Here is a 20,845-nt window from a genome sequence, read left to right as displayed (position 1 = left end):
TCCTCCTCGAAGTGCCCTTTCAGGCTCTTTTTGGTCTCCTCCAGATCATCTCTCACGTCCCAGCCGCACCGTTGGAGGTCCTGCAGGGACTGCAGTTGTCTCTGCAGTCCCTTGAAGTTCCTCTTTCGGTCGCACGCCTGTTGTCTTCCTTTGACCTGAAAGAAACTGCGAATGTTAGCCTTAACATATTCCCACCAATCACTCATGCATTCAAAATAGCATTTATCATTCTTCCATGTGATGTAGGCATCCTTCAGCTCGGCCAGCACCTCCTCCCTTTCCAGCAGAGCACAGTTCAACTTCCAGGAGCCTGGGCCAGGAGGAAAACCATTGCCCAGGTCTCCTTGGAAGAGAATGGCTCTGTGGTCAGAGAAGAAGCAGGGAACCATAGCATGCCTGTTCTGCTTCACTGCTCTAGAGGTAAACACAAAGTCAATGCGGGAATGCACCGAGCCATCGGGGCGGCTCCACGTGTAATTCACGGAGCCAGCCCCCATGGAGCCCACAGCATCCCGCAGAGAAGCTTCGGTTACCATTTCTATGAGCAGTTTAGATGTCAAATCAAGCTTAGCAGTGTTGCAGGTGCTGCGTCCATCCTCTTCCATGGGGCAGTTGAAATCTCCGGCCATCACTACTGCCCTAGTGGTTGCGAGCTGCAGCCGCAGGGTCTGGAAAAGCTCCAAACGCTCGTTCTTACCAGGGGGTGCATACACACAGATTAGCCTAATAGGCTCACCTGCCCAGGAGCCGTCTACGATAAGCAATCTGCCGCAGACGAGCTCCTGAACAGAATCTAGTGTGAAGAGGCTCCCCCTAATAAGAATGGCGACCCCTGCAGACTTACACTCACCCCCACCAGACCAATAGGACGGACCGTGAGACCACTGCCGGCCCAGATGTCTATAAGACCTGGAAAAAGGAATAGAGCATTCCTGCAACATGTAAACATCACATTTCTGAGTATCTAAAAATGCAAACACAGACTGTCTTCTAAACTTATCCTTAATACTCCTCACATTAATGGTAAAAAGGGAAAAAGACACCATTAGTTGGGAGAAAAAAGGTTAGAACACGGAAAATACATTTAGCTACCACTCTTGTCGGGCGGTGCTTCCTCTTGAACGGTTGCTGGGTCGCCCTGTTGGGGCGGCTGCATACAGCTCTGGATCAGCTGTTCGATTAAGTTGTCAGCATTAAGGTCAGGTACTACCTCCTCCACGAGGCTTTCCACCATCGCCTCCATCTCGTCCTCTAGTGGAAGAGGGTTCTCGACCTGTTCTACCGCCAACTTCTTGGAAGGGTCGGGGTCAGCAGCTGGGCTGTCAAACTCCTTTCGCTTCCTGCTCGACTGTTGAGTGCCTGCGGAGGGTACAAGAGGGGGAAACTCTTCCTCGGAGAGGAGAGAGACAGGGGGGGTGGAAGAGACAGTGGGATGGAGAAGGGAGCGGGAGGGAGAGGGGGGAGGGGTTGTGCCAGCAGTGGGGGTGGGAGTTGCTGTCACAGTGGGAGGAGGGCGTGGGGTAGGATGGGTGGGAAGGGGTGGGGTAGGAAGGGTAGGACGGGTGCGGGGGGGTGGGGTGGGGGTGGAAGGTTTCTTACCCTCCTGGCGCCTCTGCTGGCCTTGTCCAGTCACTGCTGCCACATAGGATTTTGCCCTATTGGGGCAGTCTCTGTAGACATGGTTCACCTCCCCACAGAGGTTGCATGTCTTCTGGGTGGGGCAATCCTTGGTGTCGTGTCCCGCCACTTTGCACTTCTTGCAGGCTGCCACCTTGCAGTCTCTCCCAATGTGGTCCTTCCCACCGCAGGTCTTGCAGATCCGCGGCTGGTCCGGATAACTGAGAAATCCTGCAGATGCGCCCAGGGAGAAGAACTGTGGCAGGTGCACAACTCCATCGGGGCTCCAGTTATCTTTTAGGAGCTTGACGATGACAGCCCACTTGCCTGTCCAGAAGCCATTCCTGTCCAGGATCTTGGAGGGCTCCTTGATCACCGTGCAGAAACGGCCCAGGAAAGTGGCGATGTCCTTGCCAGGCGTGTGTGGGTTCCGCATTGAAACCGTCACCCGCCTCTCCTCTCTTTGAATAGGGCAATTGCCCACAAAGCGAGAGAAAGGGGATTCAGGCCTCGCCGCTTTCACCGCTTCCCAGTACCTCTTGCAGATTGCAATGGAGGCAAAGGTCACATAAAAGATCCCCTTGAGATAGTTCTGTATGCTGAGGGTTTCAGCAGTCGAGAACCCCTGCTCAAGGACCATCTTCTTGCCGAAGGTCTCCGTCGTCATGTCCGGCATCTTTCCTTCCACCTCCTTCAGCTTCATCACGACGGTCTGCCTCATCCAGGGCTCCAAGGCTGGGGTACCCTTGGGCTGGGTCTGGCTGGGCTTCTCGGGGGCTGTTGCTGGAGGGGCGGTGGAGGTGGATGGGACCTGGTCGGGCAGAGCTTCGGCCGGCTTCGGTCCCTTCTTTGCCGCCTTCTTCCTGGCAGAGGTGGCTGGAGCGGAGGCTGAGGCTGGCACCGGGGTGGGGGCAGCTGAGGCCATCTCTCCTGCTTCTTGCCCGGGGTCGAAGTTGGGCTGGAGAAGGGTCTGCGGCGGTCGGAGGTCGGAAGTCGCTTTCGCAGAGGGCAGAGCAAACAAGTCTAACCCAATGCCAGTCGAAGTCCTTCCTCGTCGCGGTGTCTGGTCGCCGCTGGTCGGAGGTCGGGGGACGGCTTCGCAGAGGGCAGAGCAAACAAGTCTAGCCCAATGCTGGTCGAAGTCCTTCCTCGTCGCAGGGTCTGGTCGTCGCTGGTCGGAGGTCGGTTTCACAGAGGGCAGAGCAAACAAGTCTGACCCTCTGCTACTTGTAGTCCTTCCTCGTCGCAGTCGGCAGTCTGGGGGACGCTGGTCGGAGCTTGGCAGTCGCTTCTTCAGAGGGCAGAGCAGCAAGTCTAACCCTCGGCAAGTCGAATCCTTCTTCCTCTCAGCAGTCCTCTTTCAGCTTCCTCGGCCGGTGCAGGTCCAGAAAAAATGCGGCAGCAGGTCCTCTGGAGCCCGAGTGTAGTCACAGTCCAGTCAGTCAGCACTGATAAGAACAGATACTACACTTGATCTTAGCCAAAAGGCCGAGAAGCGATAACCCATTAAGGGCACGGAAAAAACACGCTCCGTTCTGACCTGACTCACACAATCAAGGAGAATGCTAGAGCAGCCACCAATAATCTATGAAGAGCGGCCTCCTGCTGCTTGCGGCCCTGTCCAAGGTGCTTCCAGCTACTGCAATGACTGACCCACAGCAAGGGCCTTTTTTTTTTTTTTTTTTTTTTTTTTTTTTTGCCCACCACTTGCCTTTACCATAGCTTAGTTACAAGCAGAAGTGCTTTGGGTTTCTTTCCCATACTCTCTTGCTAGCTGCATGATTTGCATTGGCACCGCCTCCTGCAAACCTCTGCCACACCCACCCAAAAGACGCTTTGCGGCCTTCCTTTCTTCGAGCCGTGTCCCTGCAGTTTATTAGACAGTGTAACCCTTCATTGAAATGCTCAGAAACATTGCTCGGAATGTTCACAGTGTCTACGGAATGTTCAGGAAGAAGAGAATGTTGACAGTCAGAACACAGAATGTTGGTGCATTCTCATTCTAATTTTCAAACAACCAACATTCTACTCTGATGTCAGTGTGTTCTGATGTTTACAAGTATTGCACTTGCTTGCTGAGGTCCATTGGAGGGAGACACAGACCACGAGATGCTTTCTCCAATTGATTGTCCTTGCAAATAGGGACCCAAAAAGGTTTCTTGATGGTCGCACGATGCCGAAAGAGGCACATTTAAACCCGTAACAAAACCATTTATTGGAAACAAATTGCTTGACCAAATGAGCGCCAATTTCAAATGATTAAGCATAAACCTAGTCTCCCAAATTTCTATGTGGGGACAAAGTTTGCAAAATATTCAAGTTGTCCAAATGAAAAGATGGCCAATTCACGACTGCAAAAGTTCAATCTATCCATGTGCAAAAGTTCAATCTATCCGTGTGGTTGGTTGACACTTCTTGGTGCCAAAAAAGTGAAAAAGAGACGCAAACGAATTCAAAATCTAAATGTGGCATCACCTGGGTGGGTTGGAAAATCAGAGCTCAAACTGTAGCATACGTTCATTATGCAATACGTTCTTTGTGCAATTGATTTCCAAATTACTCTGCAACTCAACTCCAATGATATATAATTTGGGTTCAATCCCAGACATAGGCCTAAATGGAGAAAAACAAATGTAGACACAATAAGGCAGCAGACGAGACGACACCAAATAAACAGATCTTGTTTATTTTCAGTAGTTACGTACATAAACCAAATGAAGTGTTAAGAAGTGCCAAAGTGCAAGCAGGTGAGTGCAGGAGGCGCAGCAGGTGGTGGTATTGTCATTTGATTGCATGACGTGCAGACACAGGCAAAAGACTAGTTTGTTGAATCTGTAAGAATGAAACAAAGTGAAACGAAAGAGTTAAATAGTTCTTTTCTATTTTTGGATAACAGTTTAGGAAAGGTGCACCGGTCCTGGAAGTAATGCAATACCAGGTCAATGCGTGGAGTGGACAGAGCAAGCTCTTCTTCCATCTCCCTGTTCTAAAAATCCATTTAATATATGGCCCCCAGATAGGGGGCGTATCAGATATTAAACTGATAAGAACAGATACTACACTTGATCTTAGCCAAAAGGCCGAGAAGCGATAACCCATTAAGGGCACGGAAAAAACACGCTCCGTTCTGACCTGACTCACACAATCAAGGAGAATGCTAGAGCAGCCACCAATAATCTATGAAGAGCGGCCTCCTGCTGCTTGCGGCCCTGTCCAAGGTGCTTCCAGCTACTGCAATGACTGACCCACAGCAAGGGCCTTTTTTTTTTTTTTTTTTTTTTTTTTTTTTGCCCACCACTTGCCTTTACCATAGCTTAGTTACAAGCAGAAGTGCTTTGGGTTTCTTTCCCATACTCTCTTGCTAGCTCATGATTTGCATTGGCACCGCCTCCTGCAAACCTCTGCCACACCCACCCAAAAGACGCTTTGCGGCCTTCCTTTCTTCGAGCCGTGTCCCTGCAGTTTATTAGACAGTGTAACCCTTCATTGAAATGCTCAGAAACATTGCTCGGAATGTTCACAGTGTCTACGGAATGTTCAGGAAGAAGAGAATGTTGACAGTCAGAACACAGAATGTTGGTGCATTCTCATTCTAATTTTCAAACAACCAACATTCTACTCTGATGTCAGTGTGTTCTGATGTTTACAAGTATTGCACTTGCTTGCTGAGGTCCATTGGAGGGAGACACAGACCACGAGATGCTTTCTCCAATTGATTGTCCTTGCAAATAGGGACCCAAAAAGGTTTCTTGATGGTCGCACGATGCCGAAAGAGGCACATTTAAACCCGTAACAAAACCATTTATTGGAAACAAATTGCTTGACCAAATGAGCGCCAATTTCAAATGATTAAGCATAAACCTAGTCTCCCAAATTTCTATGTGGGGACAAAGTTTGCAAAATATTCAAGTTGTCCAAATGAAAAGATGGCCAATTCACGACTGCAAAAGTTCAATCTATCCATGTGCAAAAGTTCAATCTATCCGTGTGGTTGGTTGACACTTCTTGGTGCCAAAAAAGTGAAAAAGAGACGCAAACGAATTCAAAATCTAAATGTGGCATCACCTGGGTGGGTTGGAAAATCAGAGCTCAAACTGTAGCATACGTTCATTATGCAATACGTTCTTTGTGCAATTGATTTCCAAATTACTCTGCAACTCAACTCCAATGATATATAATTTGGGTTCAATCCCAGACATAGGCCTAAATGGAGAAAAACAAATGTAGACACAATAAGGCAGCAGACGAGACGACACCAAATAAACAGATCTTGTTTATTTTCAGTAGTTACGTACATAAACCAAATGAAGTGTTAAGAAGTGCCAAAGTGCAAGCAGGTGAGTGCAGGAGGCGCAGCAGGTGGTGGTATTGTCATTTGATTGCATGACGTGCAGACACAGGCAAAAGACTAGTTTGTTGAATCTGTAAGAATGAAACAAAGTGAAACGAAAGAGTTAAATAGTTCTTTTCTATTTTTGGATAACAGTTTAGGAAAGGTGCACCGGTCCTGGAAGTAATGCAATACCAGGTCAATGCGTGGAGTGGACAGAGCAAGCTCTTCTTCCATCTCCCTGTTCTAAAAATCCATTTAATATATGGCCCCCAGATAGGGGGCGTATCAGATATTAAACTGATAAGAACAGATACTACACTTGATCTTAGCCAAAAGGCCGAGAAGCGATAACCCATTAAGGGCACGGAAAAAACACGCTCCGTTCTGACCTGACTCACACAATCAAGGAGAATGCTAGAGCAGCCACCAATAATCTATGAAGAGCGGCCTCCTGCTGCTTGCGGCCCTGTCCAAGGTGCTTCCAGCTACTGCAATGACTGACCCACAGCAAGGGCCTTTTTTTTTTTTTTTTTTTTTTTTTTTTTTGCCCACCACTTGCCTTTACCATAGCTTAGTTACAAGCAGAAGTGCTTTGGGTTTCTTTCCCATACTCTCTTGCTAGCTGCATGATTTGCATTGGCACCGCCTCCTGCAAACCTCTGCCACACCCACCCAAAAGACGCTTTGCGGCCTTCCTTTCTTCGAGCCGTGTCCCTGCAGTTTATTAGACAGTGTAACCCTTCATTGAAATGCTCAGAAACATTGCTCGGAATGTTCACAGTGTCTACGGAATGTTCAGGAAGAAGAGAATGTTGACAGTCAGAACACAGAATGTTGGTGCATTCTCATTCTAATTTTCAAACAACCAACATTCTACTCTGATGTCAGTGTGTTCTGATGTTTACAAGTATTGCACTTGCTTGCTGAGGTCCATTGGAGGGAGACACAGACCACGAGATGCTTTCTCCAATTGATTGTCCTTGCAAATAGGGACCCAAAAAGGTTTCTTGATGGTCGCACGATGCCGAAAGAGGCACATTTAAACCCGTAACAAAACCATTTATTGGAAACAAATTGCTTGACCAAATGAGCGCCAATTTCAAATGATTAAGCATAAACCTAGTCTCCCAAATTTCTATGTGGGGACAAAGTTTGCAAAATATTCAAGTTGTCCAAATGAAAAGATGGCCAATTCACGACTGCAAAAGTTCAATCTATCCATGTGCAAAAGTTCAATCTATCCGTGTGGTTGGTTGACACTTCTTGGTGCCAAAAAAGTGAAAAAGAGACGCAAACGAATTCAAAATCTAAATGTGGCATCACCTGGGTGGGTTGGAAAATCAGAGCTCAAACTGTAGCATACGTTCATTATGCAATACGTTCTTTGTGCAATTGATTTCCAAATTACTCTGCAACTCAACTCCAATGATATATAATTTGGGTTCAATCCCAGACATAGGCCTAAATGGAGAAAAACAAATGTAGACACAATAAGGCAGCAGACGAGACGACACCAAATAAACAGATCTTGTTTATTTTCAGTAGTTACGTACATAAACCAAATGAAGTGTTAAGAAGTGCCAAAGTGCAAGCAGGTGAGTGCAGGAGGCGCAGCAGGTGGTGGTATTGTCATTTGATTGCATGACGTGCAGACACAGGCAAAAGACTAGTTTGTTGAATCTGTAAGAATGAAACAAAGTGAAACGAAAGAGTTAAATAGTTCTTTTCTATTTTTGGATAACAGTTTAGGAAAGGTGCACCGGTCCTGGAAGTAATGCAATACCAGGTCAATGCGTGGAGTGGACAGAGCAAGCTCTTCTTCCATCTCCCTGTTCTAAAAATCCATTTAATATATGGCCCCCAGATAGGGGGCGTATCAGATATTAAACTGATAAGAACAGATACTACACTTGATCTTAGCCAAAAGGCCGAGAAGCGATAACCCATTAAGGGCACGGAAAAAACACGCTCCGTTCTGACCTGACTCACACAATCAAGGAGAATGCTAGAGCAGCCACCAATAATCTATGAAGAGCGGCCTCCTGCTGCTTGCGGCCCTGTCCAAGGTGCTTCCAGCTACTGCAATGACTGACCCACAGCAAGGGCCTTTTTTTTTTTTTTTTTTTTTTTTTTTTTTGCCCACCACTTGCCTTTACCATAGCTTAGTTACAAGCAGAAGTGCTTTGGGTTTCTTTCCCATACTCTCTTGCTAGCTGCATGATTTGCATTGGCACCGCCTCCTGCAAACCTCTGCCACACCCACCCAAAAGACGCTTTGCGGCCTTCCTTTCTTCGAGCCGTGTCCCTGCAGTTTATTAGACAGTGTAACCCTTCATTGAAATGCTCAGAAACATTGCTCGGAATGTTCACAGTGTCTACGGAATGTTCAGGAAGAAGAGAATGTTGACAGTCAGAACACAGAATGTTGGTGCATTCTCATTCTAATTTTCAAACAACCAACATTCTACTCTGATGTCAGTGTGTTCTGATGTTTACAAGTATTGCACTTGCTTGCTGAGGTCCATTGGAGGGAGACACAGACCACGAGATGCTTTCTCCAATTGATTGTCCTTGCAAATAGGGACCCAAAAAGGTTTCTTGATGGTCGCACGATGCCGAAAGAGGCACATTTAAACCCGTAACAAAACCATTTATTGGAAACAAATTGCTTGACCAAATGAGCGCCAATTTCAAATGATTAAGCATAAACCTAGTCTCCCAAATTTCTATGTGGGGACAAAGTTTGCAAAATATTCAAGTTGTCCAAATGAAAAGATGGCCAATTCACGACTGCAAAAGTTCAATCTATCCATGTGCAAAAGTTCAATCTATCCGTGTGGTTGGTTGACACTTCTTGGTGCCAAAAAAGTGAAAAAGAGACGCAAACGAATTCAAAATCTAAATGTGGCATCACCTGGGTGGGTTGGAAAATCAGAGCTCAAACTGTAGCATACGTTCATTATGCAATACGTTCTTTGTGCAATTGATTTCCAAATTACTCTGCAACTCAACTCCAATGATATATAATTTGGGTTCAATCCCAGACATAGGCCTAAATGGAGAAAAACAAATGTAGACACAATAAGGCAGCAGACGAGACGACACCAAATAAACAGATCTTGTTTATTTTCAGTAGTTACGTACATAAACCAAATGAAGTGTTAAGAAGTGCCAAAGTGCAAGCAGGTGAGTGCAGGAGGCGCAGCAGGTGGTGGTATTGTCATTTGATTGCATGACGTGCAGACACAGGCAAAAGACTAGTTTGTTGAATCTGTAAGAATGAAACAAAGTGAAACGAAAGAGTTAAATAGTTCTTTTCTATTTTTGGATAACAGTTTAGGAAAGGTGCACCGGTCCTGGAAGTAATGCAATACCAGGTCAATGCGTGGAGTGGACAGAGCAAGCTCTTCTTCCATCTCCCTGTTCTAAAAATCCATTTAATATATGGCCCCCAGATAGGGGGCGTATCAGATATTAAACTGATAAGAACAGATACTACACTTGATCTTAGCCAAAAGGCCGAGAAGCGATAACCCATTAAGGGCACGGAAAAAACACGCTCCGTTCTGACCTGACTCACACAATCAAGGAGAATGCTAGAGCAGCCACCAATAATCTATGAAGAGCGGCCTCCTGCTGCTTGCGGCCCTGTCCAAGGTGCTTCCAGCTACTGCAATGACTGACCCACAGCAAGGGCCTTTTTTTTTTTTTTTTTTTTTTTTTTTTTTGCCCACCACTTGCCTTTACCATAGCTTAGTTACAAGCAGAAGTGCTTTGGGTTTCTTTCCCATACTCTCTTGCTAGCTGCATGATTTGCATTGGCACCGCCTCCTGCAAACCTCTGCCACACCCACCCAAAAGACGCTTTGCGGCCTTCCTTTCTTCGAGCCGTGTCCCTGCAGTTTATTAGACAGTGTAACCCTTCATTGAAATGCTCAGAAACATTGCTCGGAATGTTCACAGTGTCTACGGAATGTTCAGGAAGAAGAGAATGTTGACAGTCAGAACACAGAATGTTGGTGCATTCTCATTCTAATTTTCAAACAACCAACATTCTACTCTGATGTCAGTGTGTTCTGATGTTTACAAGTATTGCACTTGCTTGCTGAGGTCCATTGGAGGGAGACACAGACCACGAGATGCTTTCTCCAATTGATTGTCCTTGCAAATAGGGACCCAAAAAGGTTTCTTGATGGTCGCACGATGCCGAAAGAGGCACATTTAAACCCGTAACAAAACCATTTATTGGAAACAAATTGCTTGACCAAATGAGCGCCAATTTCAAATGATTAAGCATAAACCTAGTCTCCCAAATTTCTATGTGGGGACAAAGTTTGCAAAATATTCAAGTTGTCCAAATGAAAAGATGGCCAATTCACGACTGCAAAAGTTCAATCTATCCATGTGCAAAAGTTCAATCTATCCGTGTGGTTGGTTGACACTTCTTGGTGCCAAAAAAGTGAAAAAGAGACGCAAACGAATTCAAAATCTAAATGTGGCATCACCTGGGTGGGTTGGAAAATCAGAGCTCAAACTGTAGCATACGTTCATTATGCAATACGTTCTTTGTGCAATTGATTTCCAAATTACTCTGCAACTCAACTCCAATGATATATAATTTGGGTTCAATCCCAGACATAGGCCTAAATGGAGAAAAACAAATGTAGACACAATAAGGCAGCAGACGAGACGACACCAAATAAACAGATCTTGTTTATTTTCAGTAGTTACGTACATAAACCAAATGAAGTGTTAAGAAGTGCCAAAGTGCAAGCAGGTGAGTGCAGGAGGCGCAGCAGGTGGTGGTATTGTCATTTGATTGCATGACGTGCAGACACAGGCAAAAGACTAGTTTGTTGAATCTGTAAGAATGAAACAAAGTGAAACGAAAGAGTTAAATAGTTCTTTTCTATTTTTGGATAACAGTTTAGGAAAGGTGCACCGGTCCTGGAAGTAATGCAATACCAGGTCAATGCGTGGAGTGGACAGAGCAAGCTCTTCTTCCATCTCCCTGTTCTAAAAATCCATTTAATATATGGCCCCCAGATAGGGGGCGTATCAGATATTAAACTGATAAGAACAGATTTTTTGATTGAAAAAAGCATTCTTTATTAACATAAAGATGGCAAAAAACATACATACATCACACATACAAGTGTACTGTGTCGCAGCACAGCCTAAACCCAATACACTATCAAACATAATCAAACATACAATATAATGCATTGCAAAACATATAGCACAAGGCATCCTATACTATACATAATACTTTGCATTATTCATTCACTACTTAAACAAAAACAACAATCAACAAGGTCTATGGGTGTGGAGGGTAGAGGGGAAGGGAGGGGGGAATCACAGAACTGAAGTTTTTATTGAAAGACAGACACATATATGGGAAGGGTAAATAAATAGAAAGACATATCAACAAAACATCAGTCTCTGTGAAAAATGGGGGAAGGGGCCACTGTCCCAGTCCTTGTTGGACAATCAAGCATGGGGGGAGGGGGCAGAAGAAGGGGGGTTTAGTCCTCTTCTTCCTCAGGGCTGTCCATGATGGAATAGTCTCTTAGCAGGCTGTGAATCAGCCTGCGACAGTCCTGGATAGACATCCTCTCCCTCCGCAGAATGAGGCGATTCCTGGCAAGCCACAAAGCGTCCTTAACACAGTTCATAAGGCGCCAGGCCTCCTGGATTGCCCCATAGGTGTGGGTGCCAGGAAACAGTCCGTAAAGTACCGAGTGGTACGAAAGGTTGCTCCTTGGCACACAGTCTTTGAGTTCATTTTCCAGGGCATCTAACAACAACTGTGCATAAGTACAGTCCCAAAACAAGTGCATAGCTGTTTCCTCGTGAGAGATGCACCAGGGGCAATGTCTGTACCTGCACAGGTTACGGGAGTGCATGAATGTCCTTAGGGGCAGACCCCCTTGGATTGCCATCCATGACATGTCCTTGTGTCTATTTGTGAGCCTTTTGGAGGCCACATTGTCCCATACCTGCTTGGCAGTTGCTGAAGGGAGCCCTGGAATAGGCTCCATGACGTCTTTTGCTCTGATGAGCTTGTGGATAGTCTTTGGTTTCCACAAGTCAGGTTTAACTCCCTCCAGTTGGTGCTCCCTCACAAACTTGGACACGTCCAGGTAGAACCAGGGAGTGTTCCAGTTGTAAGGGATGGAGCTGTCCCACTTAGCCCAGCCTAGGGCCCTCCAAAGGGGTAGGAGGAAAAAGCGAGACATGGAGTTTCCTGCAGAGTCATTATCAGTCTCACACAAAGTCCTGCGGATACAGTTGCAAACAAAGAAGGCTCGCAGCATGGTGGGGATATCTGGTATTCCCTTTCCACCTTTGAGGGGCTCCTTGTACATAACTGTCCGCTTTACTCTGTCCATCTTGGAGCCCCAGATGAAGTGAAACACTGCCCTTGTGATGGCCCTGCAGACCGTGACCAGAGGTGGCCAGGCCTGCGCTGTGTACTGCAGAACGGGAAGGATCTCGTTGCGCAGTACAAGTGCTTTTCCTTCGATGGTAAGGTCTCTGAGGCTCCACAGTCCAATTTTTTGCCTTACAGTGGCAAGTCTTTCGTCCCAGCACTTCAGGGCCGCACCTTCACCACCAAGCCAGACTCCCAGAATTTTGATGAAGTCCGGCTTGACAGCAAAGGGGAATGGAGCGGAGGATGACAGGTGCCACTGCCCGAACAGCATAGCCTCTGACTTCCCGCAGTTGACTTTTGCCCCTGAAGCTCGGCCGAAGCTCTCGCAGGTCTGGACGAGTGCTGTCACCGAACTCTGGTCAGCGCAGAAGACAGTGACGTCGTCCATGTACAGCGAGCACTTGGCCTCTCTACGGTCTGGACCCGGTGCGATGACCCCTCTGATCTCTGGTTTCCGTCTGATGCATACAGCCAGGAGCTCTATAACACAAACAAAAAGAAGAGGTGAAAGAGGGCAGCCTTGTCTGACCCCAGATAGAATAGGAAAGGGGTCAGTCTTCCAGCCGTTCACCAACACCGAGCTGTGAATATCAAGGTACATCAGGTTAACATACGTGCAAAACATTTCACCAAGCCCAAACCTCTGCAGGACCCTACCCATCAACTCATGTGAGACACGGTCAAAGGCCTTCTCCTGGTCAAGGCTGACCAGAGCCGCATGCACGTTCCGGTCCTTGATGTAATGGACCGTGTCTCTGAGGAGGGCAAGGCTATCTGCAATCCTGCGGCCAGGAATGCCGCAGGTCTGGTCCGGGTGAATGATCTGTCCGATGACAGCCTTCAGCCTGTTGGCAAGTACCTTGGCCAGGATCTTGTAGTCCACGTTCAGGAGAGAGATGGGCCTCCAATTTTTCAGCTCACATCTCTCCCCCTTACGCTTATACAAGATCGTGATCAGTCCCTCCCTCAGTGAAGGAGGCATTTTGCCCTCCACCACCATCTCCTTGTACAGCTCGAGCAGGTCCGGGCCAATGAGGTCCCACAGCGCTACATAGAGCTCTGCTGGGAGACCATCACTGCCCGGGGTCCTGCCCTGCCTAAAGGATTTAGCGGCAGAGTGCAACTCCTCCAACACCAAGGGAGCATCCATGGCTGCTTTACCTGCAGGATCAATAGTGTTAGTGATACCTGACAGGAACTCATCAGCCACAGTACTGTCCGTCGTCTTTGGGGAGTAGAGGTCGCCATAGTAGTCCGTGATGACCTTCATGACGCCCTCCTTCCCCTGCCTGGGAATACCGGTCTCATCTCGCAGCTCAGTCAGGGGCGTGTGGCCAGAGTGGAGTTTCCTGAAAAAGAAAGAGTTACATTTCTCACCCTTCTCCAGGTTCTCCACCTTGGAACGGAAGACGATGCGTCTGGATTCCTCCTCGAAGTGCCCTTTCAGGCTCTTTTTGGTCTCCTCCAGATCATCTCTCACGTCCCAGCCGCACCGTTGGAGGTCCTGCAGGGACTGCAGTTGTCTCTGCAGTCCCTTGAAGTTCCTCTTTCGGTCGCACGCCTGTTGTCTTCCTTTGACCTGAAAGAAACTGCGAATGTTAGCCTTAACATATTCCCACCAATCACTCATGCATTCAAAATAGCATTTATCATTCTTCCATGTGATGTAGGCATCCTTCAGCTCGGCCAGCACCTCCTCCCTTTCCAGCAGAGCACAGTTCAACTTCCAGGAGCCTGGGCCAGGAGGAAAACCATTGCCCAGGTCTCCTTGGAAGAGAATGGCTCTGTGGTCAGAGAAGAAGCAGGGAACCATAGCATGCCTGTTCTGCTTCACTGCTCTAGAGGTAAACACAAAGTCAATGCGGGAATGCACCGAGCCATCGGGGCGGCTCCACGTGTAATTCACGGAGCCAGCCCCCATGGAGCCCACAGCATCCCGCAGAGAAGCTTCGGTTACCATTTCTATGAGCAGTTTAGATGTCAAATCAAGCTTAGCAGTGTTGCAGGTGCTGCGTCCATCCTCTTCCATGGGGCAGTTGAAATCTCCGGCCATCACTACTGCCCTAGTGGTTGCGAGCTGCAGCCGCAGGGTCTGGAAAAGCTCCAAACGCTCGTTCTTACCAGGGGGTGCATACACACAGATTAGCCTAATAGGCTCACCTGCCCAGGAGCCGTCTACGATAAGCAATCTGCCGCAGACGAGCTCCTGAACAGAATCTAGTGTGAAGAGGCTCCCCCTAATAAGAATGGCGACCCCTGCAGACTTACACTCACCCCCACCAGACCAATAGGACGGACCGTGAGACCACTGCCGGCCCAGATGTCTATAAGACCTGGAAAAAGGAATAGAGCATTCCTGCAACATGTAAACATCACATTTCTGAGTATCTAAAAATGCAAACACAGACTGTCTTCTAAACTTATCCTTAATACTCCTCACATTAATGGTAAAAAGGGAAAAAGACACCATTAGTTGGGAGAAAAAAGGTTAGAACACGGAAAATACATTTAGCTACCACTCTTGTCGGGCGGTGCTTCCTCTTGAACGGTTGCTGGGTCGCCCTGTTGGGGCGGCTGCATACAGCTCTGGATCAGCTGTTCGATTAAGTTGTCAGCATTCAGGTCAGGTACTACCTCCTCCACGAGGCTTTCCACCATCGCCTCCATCTCGTCCTCTAGTGGAAGAGGGTTCTCGACCTGTTCTACCGCCAACTTCTTGGAAGGGTCGGGGTCAGCAGCTGGGCTGTCAAACTCCTTTCGCTTCCTGCTCGACTGTTGAGTGCCTGCAGAGGATACAAGAGGGGGAAACTCTTCCTCGGAGAGGAGAGAGACAGGGGGGGTGGAAGAGACAGTGGGATGGAGAAGGGAGCGGGAGGGAGAGGGGGGAGGGGTTGTGCCAGCAGTGGGGGTGGGAGTTGCTGTCACAGTGGGAGGAGGGCGTGGGGTAGGATGGGTGGGAAGGGGTGGGGTAGGAAGGGTAGGACGGGTGCGGGGGGGTGGGGTGGGGATGGAAGGTTTCTTACCCTCCTGGCGCCTCTGCTGGCCTTGTCCAGTCACTGCTGCCACATAGGATTTTGCCCTATTGGGGCAGTCTCTGTAGACATGGTTCACCTCCCCACAGAGGTTGCATGTCTTCTGGGTGGGGCAATCCTTGGTGTCGTGTCCCGCCACCTTGCACTTCTTGCAGGCTGCCACCTTGCAGTCTCTCCCAATGTGGTCCTTCCCACCGCAGGTCTTGCAGATCCGCGGCTGGTCCGGATAACTGAGAAATCCTGCAGATGCGCCCAGGGAGAAGAACTGTGGCAGGTGCACAACTCCATCGGGGCTCCAGTTGTCTTTTAGGAGCTTGACGATGACAGCCCACTTGCCTGTCCAGAAGCCATTCCTGTCCAGGATCTTGGAGGGCTCCTTGATCACCGTGCAGAAACGGCCCAGGAAAGTGGCGATGTCCTTGCCAGGCGTGTGTGGGTTCCGCATTGAAACCGTCACCCGCCTCTCCTCTCTTTGAATAGGGCAATTGCCCACAAAGCGAGAGAAAGGGGATTCAGGCCTCGCCGCTTTCACCGCTTCCCAGTACCTCTTGCAGATTGCAATGGAGGCAAAGGTCACGTAAAAGATGCCCTTGATGTAGTTCTGTATGCTGAGGGTTTCAGCAGTCGAGAACCCCTGCTCAAGGACCATCTTCTTGCCGAAGGTCTCCGTCGTCATGTCCGGCATCTTTCCTTCCACCTCCTTCAGCTTCATCACGACGGTCTGCCTCATCCAGGGCTCCAAGGCTGGGGTACCCTTGGGCTGGGTCTGGCTGGGCTTCTCGGGGGCTGTTGCTGGAGGGGCGGTGGAGGTGGATGGGACCTGGTCGGGCAGAGCTTCGGCCGGCTTCGGTCCCTTCTTTGCCGCCTTCTTCCTGGCAGAGGTGGCTGGAGCGGAGGCTGAGGCTGGCACCGGGGTGGGGGCAGCTGAGGCCATCTCTCCTGCTTCTTGCCCGGGGTCGAAGTTGGGCTGGAGAAGGGTCTGCGGCGGTCGGAGGTCGGAAGTCGCTTTCGCAGAGGGCAGAGCAAACAAGTCTAACCCAATGCCAGTCGAAGTCCTTCCTCGTCGCGGTCGCAGGGTCTGGTCGCCGCTGGTCGGAGGTCGGGAGACGGCTTCGCAGAGGGCAGAGCAAACAAGTCTAGCCCAATGCTGGTCGAAGTCCTTCCTCGTCGCAGGGTCTGGTCGTCGCTGGTCGGAGGTCGGTTTCACAGAGGGCAGAGCAAACAAGTCTGACCCTCTGCTACTTGTAGTCCTTCCTCGTCGCAGTCGGCAGTCTGGGGGACGCTGGTCGGAGCTTGGCAGTCGCTTCTTCAGAGGGCAGAGCAGCAAGTCTAACCCTCGGCAAGTCGAATCCTTCTTCCTCTCAGCAGTCCTCTTTCAGCTTCCTCGGCCGGTGCAGGTCCAGAAAAAATGCGGCAGCAGGTCCTCTGGGGCCCGAGTGTAGTCACAGTCCAGTCAGTCAGCACTGATAAGAACAGATACTACACTTGATCTTAGCCAAAAGGCCGAGAAGCGATAACCCATTAAGGGCACGGAAAAAACACGCTCCGTTCTGACCTGACTCACACAATCAAGGAGAATGCTAGAGCAGCCACCAATAATCTATGAAGAGCGGCCTCCTGCTGCTTGCGGCCCTGTCCAAGGTGCTTCCAGCTACTGCAATGACTGACCCACAGCAAGGGCCTTTTTTTTTTTTTTTTTTTTTTTTTTTTTTGCCCACCACTTGCCTTTACCATAGCTTAGTTACAAGCAGAAGTGCTTTGGGTTTCTTTCCCATACTCTCTTGCTAGCTGCATGATTTGCATTGGCACCGCCTCCTGCAAACCTCTGCCACACCCACCCAAAAGACGCTTTGCGGCCTTCCTTTCTTCGAGCCGTGTCCCTGCAGTTTATTAGACAGTGTAACCCTTCATTGAAATGCTCAGAAACATTGCTCGGAATGTTCACAGTGTCTACGGAATGTTCAGGAAGAAGAGAATGTTGACAGTCAGAACACAGAATGTTGGTGCATTCTCATTCTAATTTTCAAACAACCAACATTCTACTCTGATGTCAGTGTGTTCTGATGTTTACAAGTATTGCACTTGCTTGCTGAGGTCCATTGGAGGGAGACACAGACCACGAGATGCTTTCTCCAATTGATTGTCCTTGCAAATAGGGACCCAAAAAGGTTTCTTGATGGTCGCACGATGCCGAAAGAGGCACATTTAAACCCGTAACAAAACCATTTATTGGAAACAAATTGCTTGACCAAATGAGCGCCAATTTCAAATGATTAAGCATAAACCTAGTCTCCCAAATTTCTATGTGGGGACAAAGTTTGCAAAATATTCAAGTTGTCCAAATGAAAAGATGGCCAATTCACGACTGCAAAAGTTCAATCTATCCATGTGCAAAAGTTCAATCTATCCGTGTGGTTGGTTGACACTTCTTGGTGCCAAAAAAGTGAAAAAGAGACGCAAACGAATTCAAAATCTAAATGTGGCATCACCTGGGTGGGTTGGAAAATCAGAGCTCAAACTGTAGCATACGTTCATTATGCAATACGTTCTTTGTGCAATTGATTTCCAAATTACTCTGCAACTCAACTCCAATGATATATAATTTGGGTTCAATCCCAGACATAGGCCTAAATGGAGAAAAACAAATGTAGACACAATAAGGCAGCAGACGAGACGACACCAAATAAACAGATCTTGTTTATTTTCAGTAGTTACGTACATAAACCAAATGAAGTGTTAAGAAGTGCCAAAGTGCAAGCAGGTGAGTGCAGGAGGCGCAGCAGGTGGTGGTATTGTCATTTGATTGCATGACGTGCAGACACAGGCAAAAGACTAGTTTGTTGAATCTGTAAGAATGAAACAAAGTGAAACGAAAGAGTTAAATAGTTCTTTTCTATTTTTGGATAACAGTTTAGGAAAGGTGCACCGGTCCTGGAAGTAATGCAATACCAGGTCAATGCGTGGAGTGGACAGAGCAAGCTCTTCTTCCATCTCCCTGTTCTAAAAATCCATTTAATATATGGCCCCCAGATAGGGGGCGTATCAGATATTAAACTGATAAGAACAGATACTACACTTGATCTTAGCCAAAAGGCCGAGAAGCGATAACCCATTAAGGGCACGGAAAAAACACGCTCCGTTCTGACCTGACTCACACAATCAAGGAGAATGCTAGAGCAGCCACCAATAATCTATGAAGAGCGGCCTCCTGCTGCTTGCGGCCCTGTCCAAGGTGCTTCCAGCTACTGCAATGACTGACCCACAGCAAGGGCCTTTTTTTTTTTTTTTTTTTTTTTTTTTTTTGCCCACCACTTGCCTTTACCATAGCTTAGTTACAAGCAGAAGTGCTTTGGGTTTCTTTCCCATACTCTCTTGCTAGCTGCATGATTTGCATTGGCACCGCCTCCTGCAAACCTCTGCCACACCCACCCAAAAGACGCTTTGCGGCCTTCCTTTCTTCGAGCCGTGTCCCTGCAGTTTATTAGACAGTGTAACCCTTCATTGAAATGCTCAGAAACATTGCTCGGAATGTTCACAGTGTCTACGGAATGTTCAGGAAGAAGAGAATGTTGACAGTCAGAACACAGAATGTTGGTGCATTCTCATTCTAATTTTCAAACAACCAACATTCTACTCTGATGTCAGTGTGTTCTGATGTTTACAAGTATTGCACTTGCTTGCTGAGGTCCATTGGAGGGAGACACAGACCACGAGATGCTTTCTCCAATTGATTGTCCTTGCAAATAGGGACCCAAAAAGGTTTCTTGATGGTCGCACGATGCCGAAAGAGGCACATTTAAACCCGTAACAAAACCATTTATTGGAAACAAATTGCTTGACCAAATGAGCGCCAATTTCAAATGATTAAGCATAAACCTAGTCTCCCAAATTTCTATGTGGGGACAAAGTTTGCAAAATATTCAAGTTGTCCAAATGAAAAGATGGCCAATTCACGACTGCAAAAGTTCAATCTATCCATGTGCAAAAGTTCAATCTATCCGTGTGGTTGGTTGACACTTCTTGGTGCCAAAAAAGTGAAAAAGAGACGCAAACGAATTCAAAATCTAAATGTGGCATCACCTGGGTGGGTTGGAAAATCAGAGCTCAAACTGTAGCATACGTTCATTATGCAATACGTTCTTTGTGCAATTGATTTCCAAATTACTCTGCAACTCAACTCCAATGATATATAATTTGGGTTCAATCCCAGACATAGGCCTAAATGGAGAAAAACAAATGTAGACACAATAAGGCAGCAGACGAGACGACACCAAATAAACAGATCTTGTTTATTTTCAGTAGTTACGTACATAAACCAAATGAAGTGTTAAGAAGTGCCAAAGTGCAAGCAGGTGAGTGCAGGAGGCGCAGCAGGTGGTGGTATTGTCATTTGATTGCATGACGTGCAGACACAGGCAAAAGACTAGTTTGTTGAATCTGTAAGAATGAAACAAAGTGAAACGAAAGAGTTAAATAGTTCTTTTCTATTTTTGGATAACAGTTTAGGAAAGGTGCACCGGTCCTGGAAGTAATGCAATACCAGGTCAATGCGTGGAGTGGACAGAGCAAGCTCTTCTTCCATCTCCCTGTTCTAAAAATCCATTTAATATATGGCCCCCAGATAGGGGGCGTATCAGATATTAAACTGATAAGAACAGATACTACACTTGATCTTAGCCAAAAGGCCGAGAAGCGATAACCCATTAAGGGCACGGAAAAAACACGCTCCGTTCTGACCTGACTCACACAATCAAGGAGAATGCTAGAGCAGCCACCAATAATCTATGAAGAGCGGCCTCCTGCTGCTTGCGGCCCTGTCCAAGGTGCTTCCAGCTACTGCAATGACTGACCCACAGCAAGGGCCTTTTTTTTTTTTTTTTTTTTTTTTTTTTTTGCCCACCACTTGCCTTTACCATAGCTTAGTTACAAGCAGAAGTGCTTTGGGTTTCTTTCCCATACTCTCTTGCTAGCTGCATGATTTGCATTGGCACCGCCTCCTGCAAACCTCTGCCACACCCACCCAAAAGACGCTTTGCGGCCTTCCTTTCTTCGAGCCGTGTCCCTGCAGTTTATTAGACAGTGTAACCCTTCATTGAAATGCTCAGAAACATTGCTCGGAATGTTCACAGTGTCTACGGAATGTTCAGGAAGAAGAGAATGTTGACAGTCAGAACACAGAATGTTGGTGCATTCTCATTCTAATTTTCAAACAACCAACATTCTACTCTGATGTCAGTGTGTTCTGATGTTTACAAGTATTGCACTTGCTTGCTGAGGTCCATTGGAGGGAGACACAGACCACGAGATGCTTTCTCCAATTGATTGTCCTTGCAAATAGGGACCCAAAAAGGTTTCTTGATGGTCGCACGATGCCGAAAGAGGCACATTTAAACCCGTAACAAAACCATTTATTGGAAACAAATTGCT

At 47.6% G+C, this 20,845-nt stretch overlaps 2 protein-coding genes, 6 non-coding genes and 3 pseudogenes across 8 annotated transcripts; all 11 read right to left on the bottom strand.

Moving 5' to 3' along the window:
* Positions 1 to 1,084: 1,084 nt before the first annotated feature.
* LOC148430624 (uncharacterized) lies at positions 1,085 to 2,353 on the bottom strand. Its single transcript, XM_088466563.1, has one exon. The coding sequence runs from the start codon at positions 2,336 to 2,338 to the stop codon at positions 1,085 to 1,087; it is 1,254 nt and encodes a 417-aa protein (XP_088322689.1). The 5' UTR covers positions 2,339 to 2,353.
* Positions 2,354 to 3,017: 664 nt separating this feature from the next.
* On the bottom strand, positions 3,018 to 3,117 carry LOC148430623 (U2 spliceosomal RNA; annotated as a pseudogene).
* A 1,401-nt stretch (positions 3,118 to 4,518) lies between these two features.
* On the bottom strand, positions 4,519 to 4,709 carry LOC148430622 (U2 spliceosomal RNA). Its single transcript, XR_015877394.1, has one exon. It is a non-coding gene; the product is annotated as a U2 spliceosomal RNA (small nuclear RNA).
* Positions 4,710 to 6,108: 1,399 nt separating this feature from the next.
* On the bottom strand, positions 6,109 to 6,299 carry LOC148430621 (U2 spliceosomal RNA). The gene has a single exon (XR_015877393.1). It is a non-coding gene; the product is annotated as a U2 spliceosomal RNA (small nuclear RNA).
* Positions 6,300 to 7,699: 1,400 nt separating this feature from the next.
* Positions 7,700 to 7,890, bottom strand: LOC148430620 (U2 spliceosomal RNA). The gene has a single exon (XR_015877391.1). It is a non-coding gene; the product is annotated as a U2 spliceosomal RNA (small nuclear RNA).
* A 1,400-nt stretch (positions 7,891 to 9,290) lies between these two features.
* LOC148430619 (U2 spliceosomal RNA) lies at positions 9,291 to 9,481 on the bottom strand. The gene has a single exon (XR_015877390.1). It is a non-coding gene; the product is annotated as a U2 spliceosomal RNA (small nuclear RNA).
* Positions 9,482 to 10,881: 1,400 nt separating this feature from the next.
* On the bottom strand, positions 10,882 to 11,056 carry LOC148430618 (U2 spliceosomal RNA; annotated as a pseudogene).
* A 3,838-nt stretch (positions 11,057 to 14,894) lies between these two features.
* LOC148430617 (uncharacterized) lies at positions 14,895 to 16,163 on the bottom strand. The gene has a single exon (XM_088466565.1). The coding sequence runs from the start codon at positions 16,146 to 16,148 to the stop codon at positions 14,895 to 14,897; it is 1,254 nt and encodes a 417-aa protein (XP_088322691.1). The 5' UTR covers positions 16,149 to 16,163.
* Positions 16,164 to 16,833: 670 nt separating this feature from the next.
* LOC148430616 (U2 spliceosomal RNA) lies at positions 16,834 to 16,933 on the bottom strand (annotated as a pseudogene).
* A 1,400-nt stretch (positions 16,934 to 18,333) lies between these two features.
* Positions 18,334 to 18,524, bottom strand: LOC148430615 (U2 spliceosomal RNA). Its single transcript, XR_015877389.1, has one exon. It is a non-coding gene; the product is annotated as a U2 spliceosomal RNA (small nuclear RNA).
* Positions 18,525 to 19,924: 1,400 nt separating this feature from the next.
* On the bottom strand, positions 19,925 to 20,115 carry LOC148430614 (U2 spliceosomal RNA). The gene has a single exon (XR_015877388.1). It is a non-coding gene; the product is annotated as a U2 spliceosomal RNA (small nuclear RNA).
* Between the last annotated feature and the right edge of the window lie 730 nt (positions 20,116 to 20,845).

The sequence above is a fragment of the Taudactylus pleione genome, unplaced genomic scaffold (assembly GCF_031769625.1).
Source record: "Taudactylus pleione unplaced genomic scaffold, aTauple2 ptg003540l, whole genome shotgun sequence".
NCBI lineage: Eukaryota > Metazoa > Chordata > Amphibia > Anura > Myobatrachidae > Taudactylus > Taudactylus pleione.
This window is presented reverse-complemented; position numbering and strand designations above follow the sequence as displayed.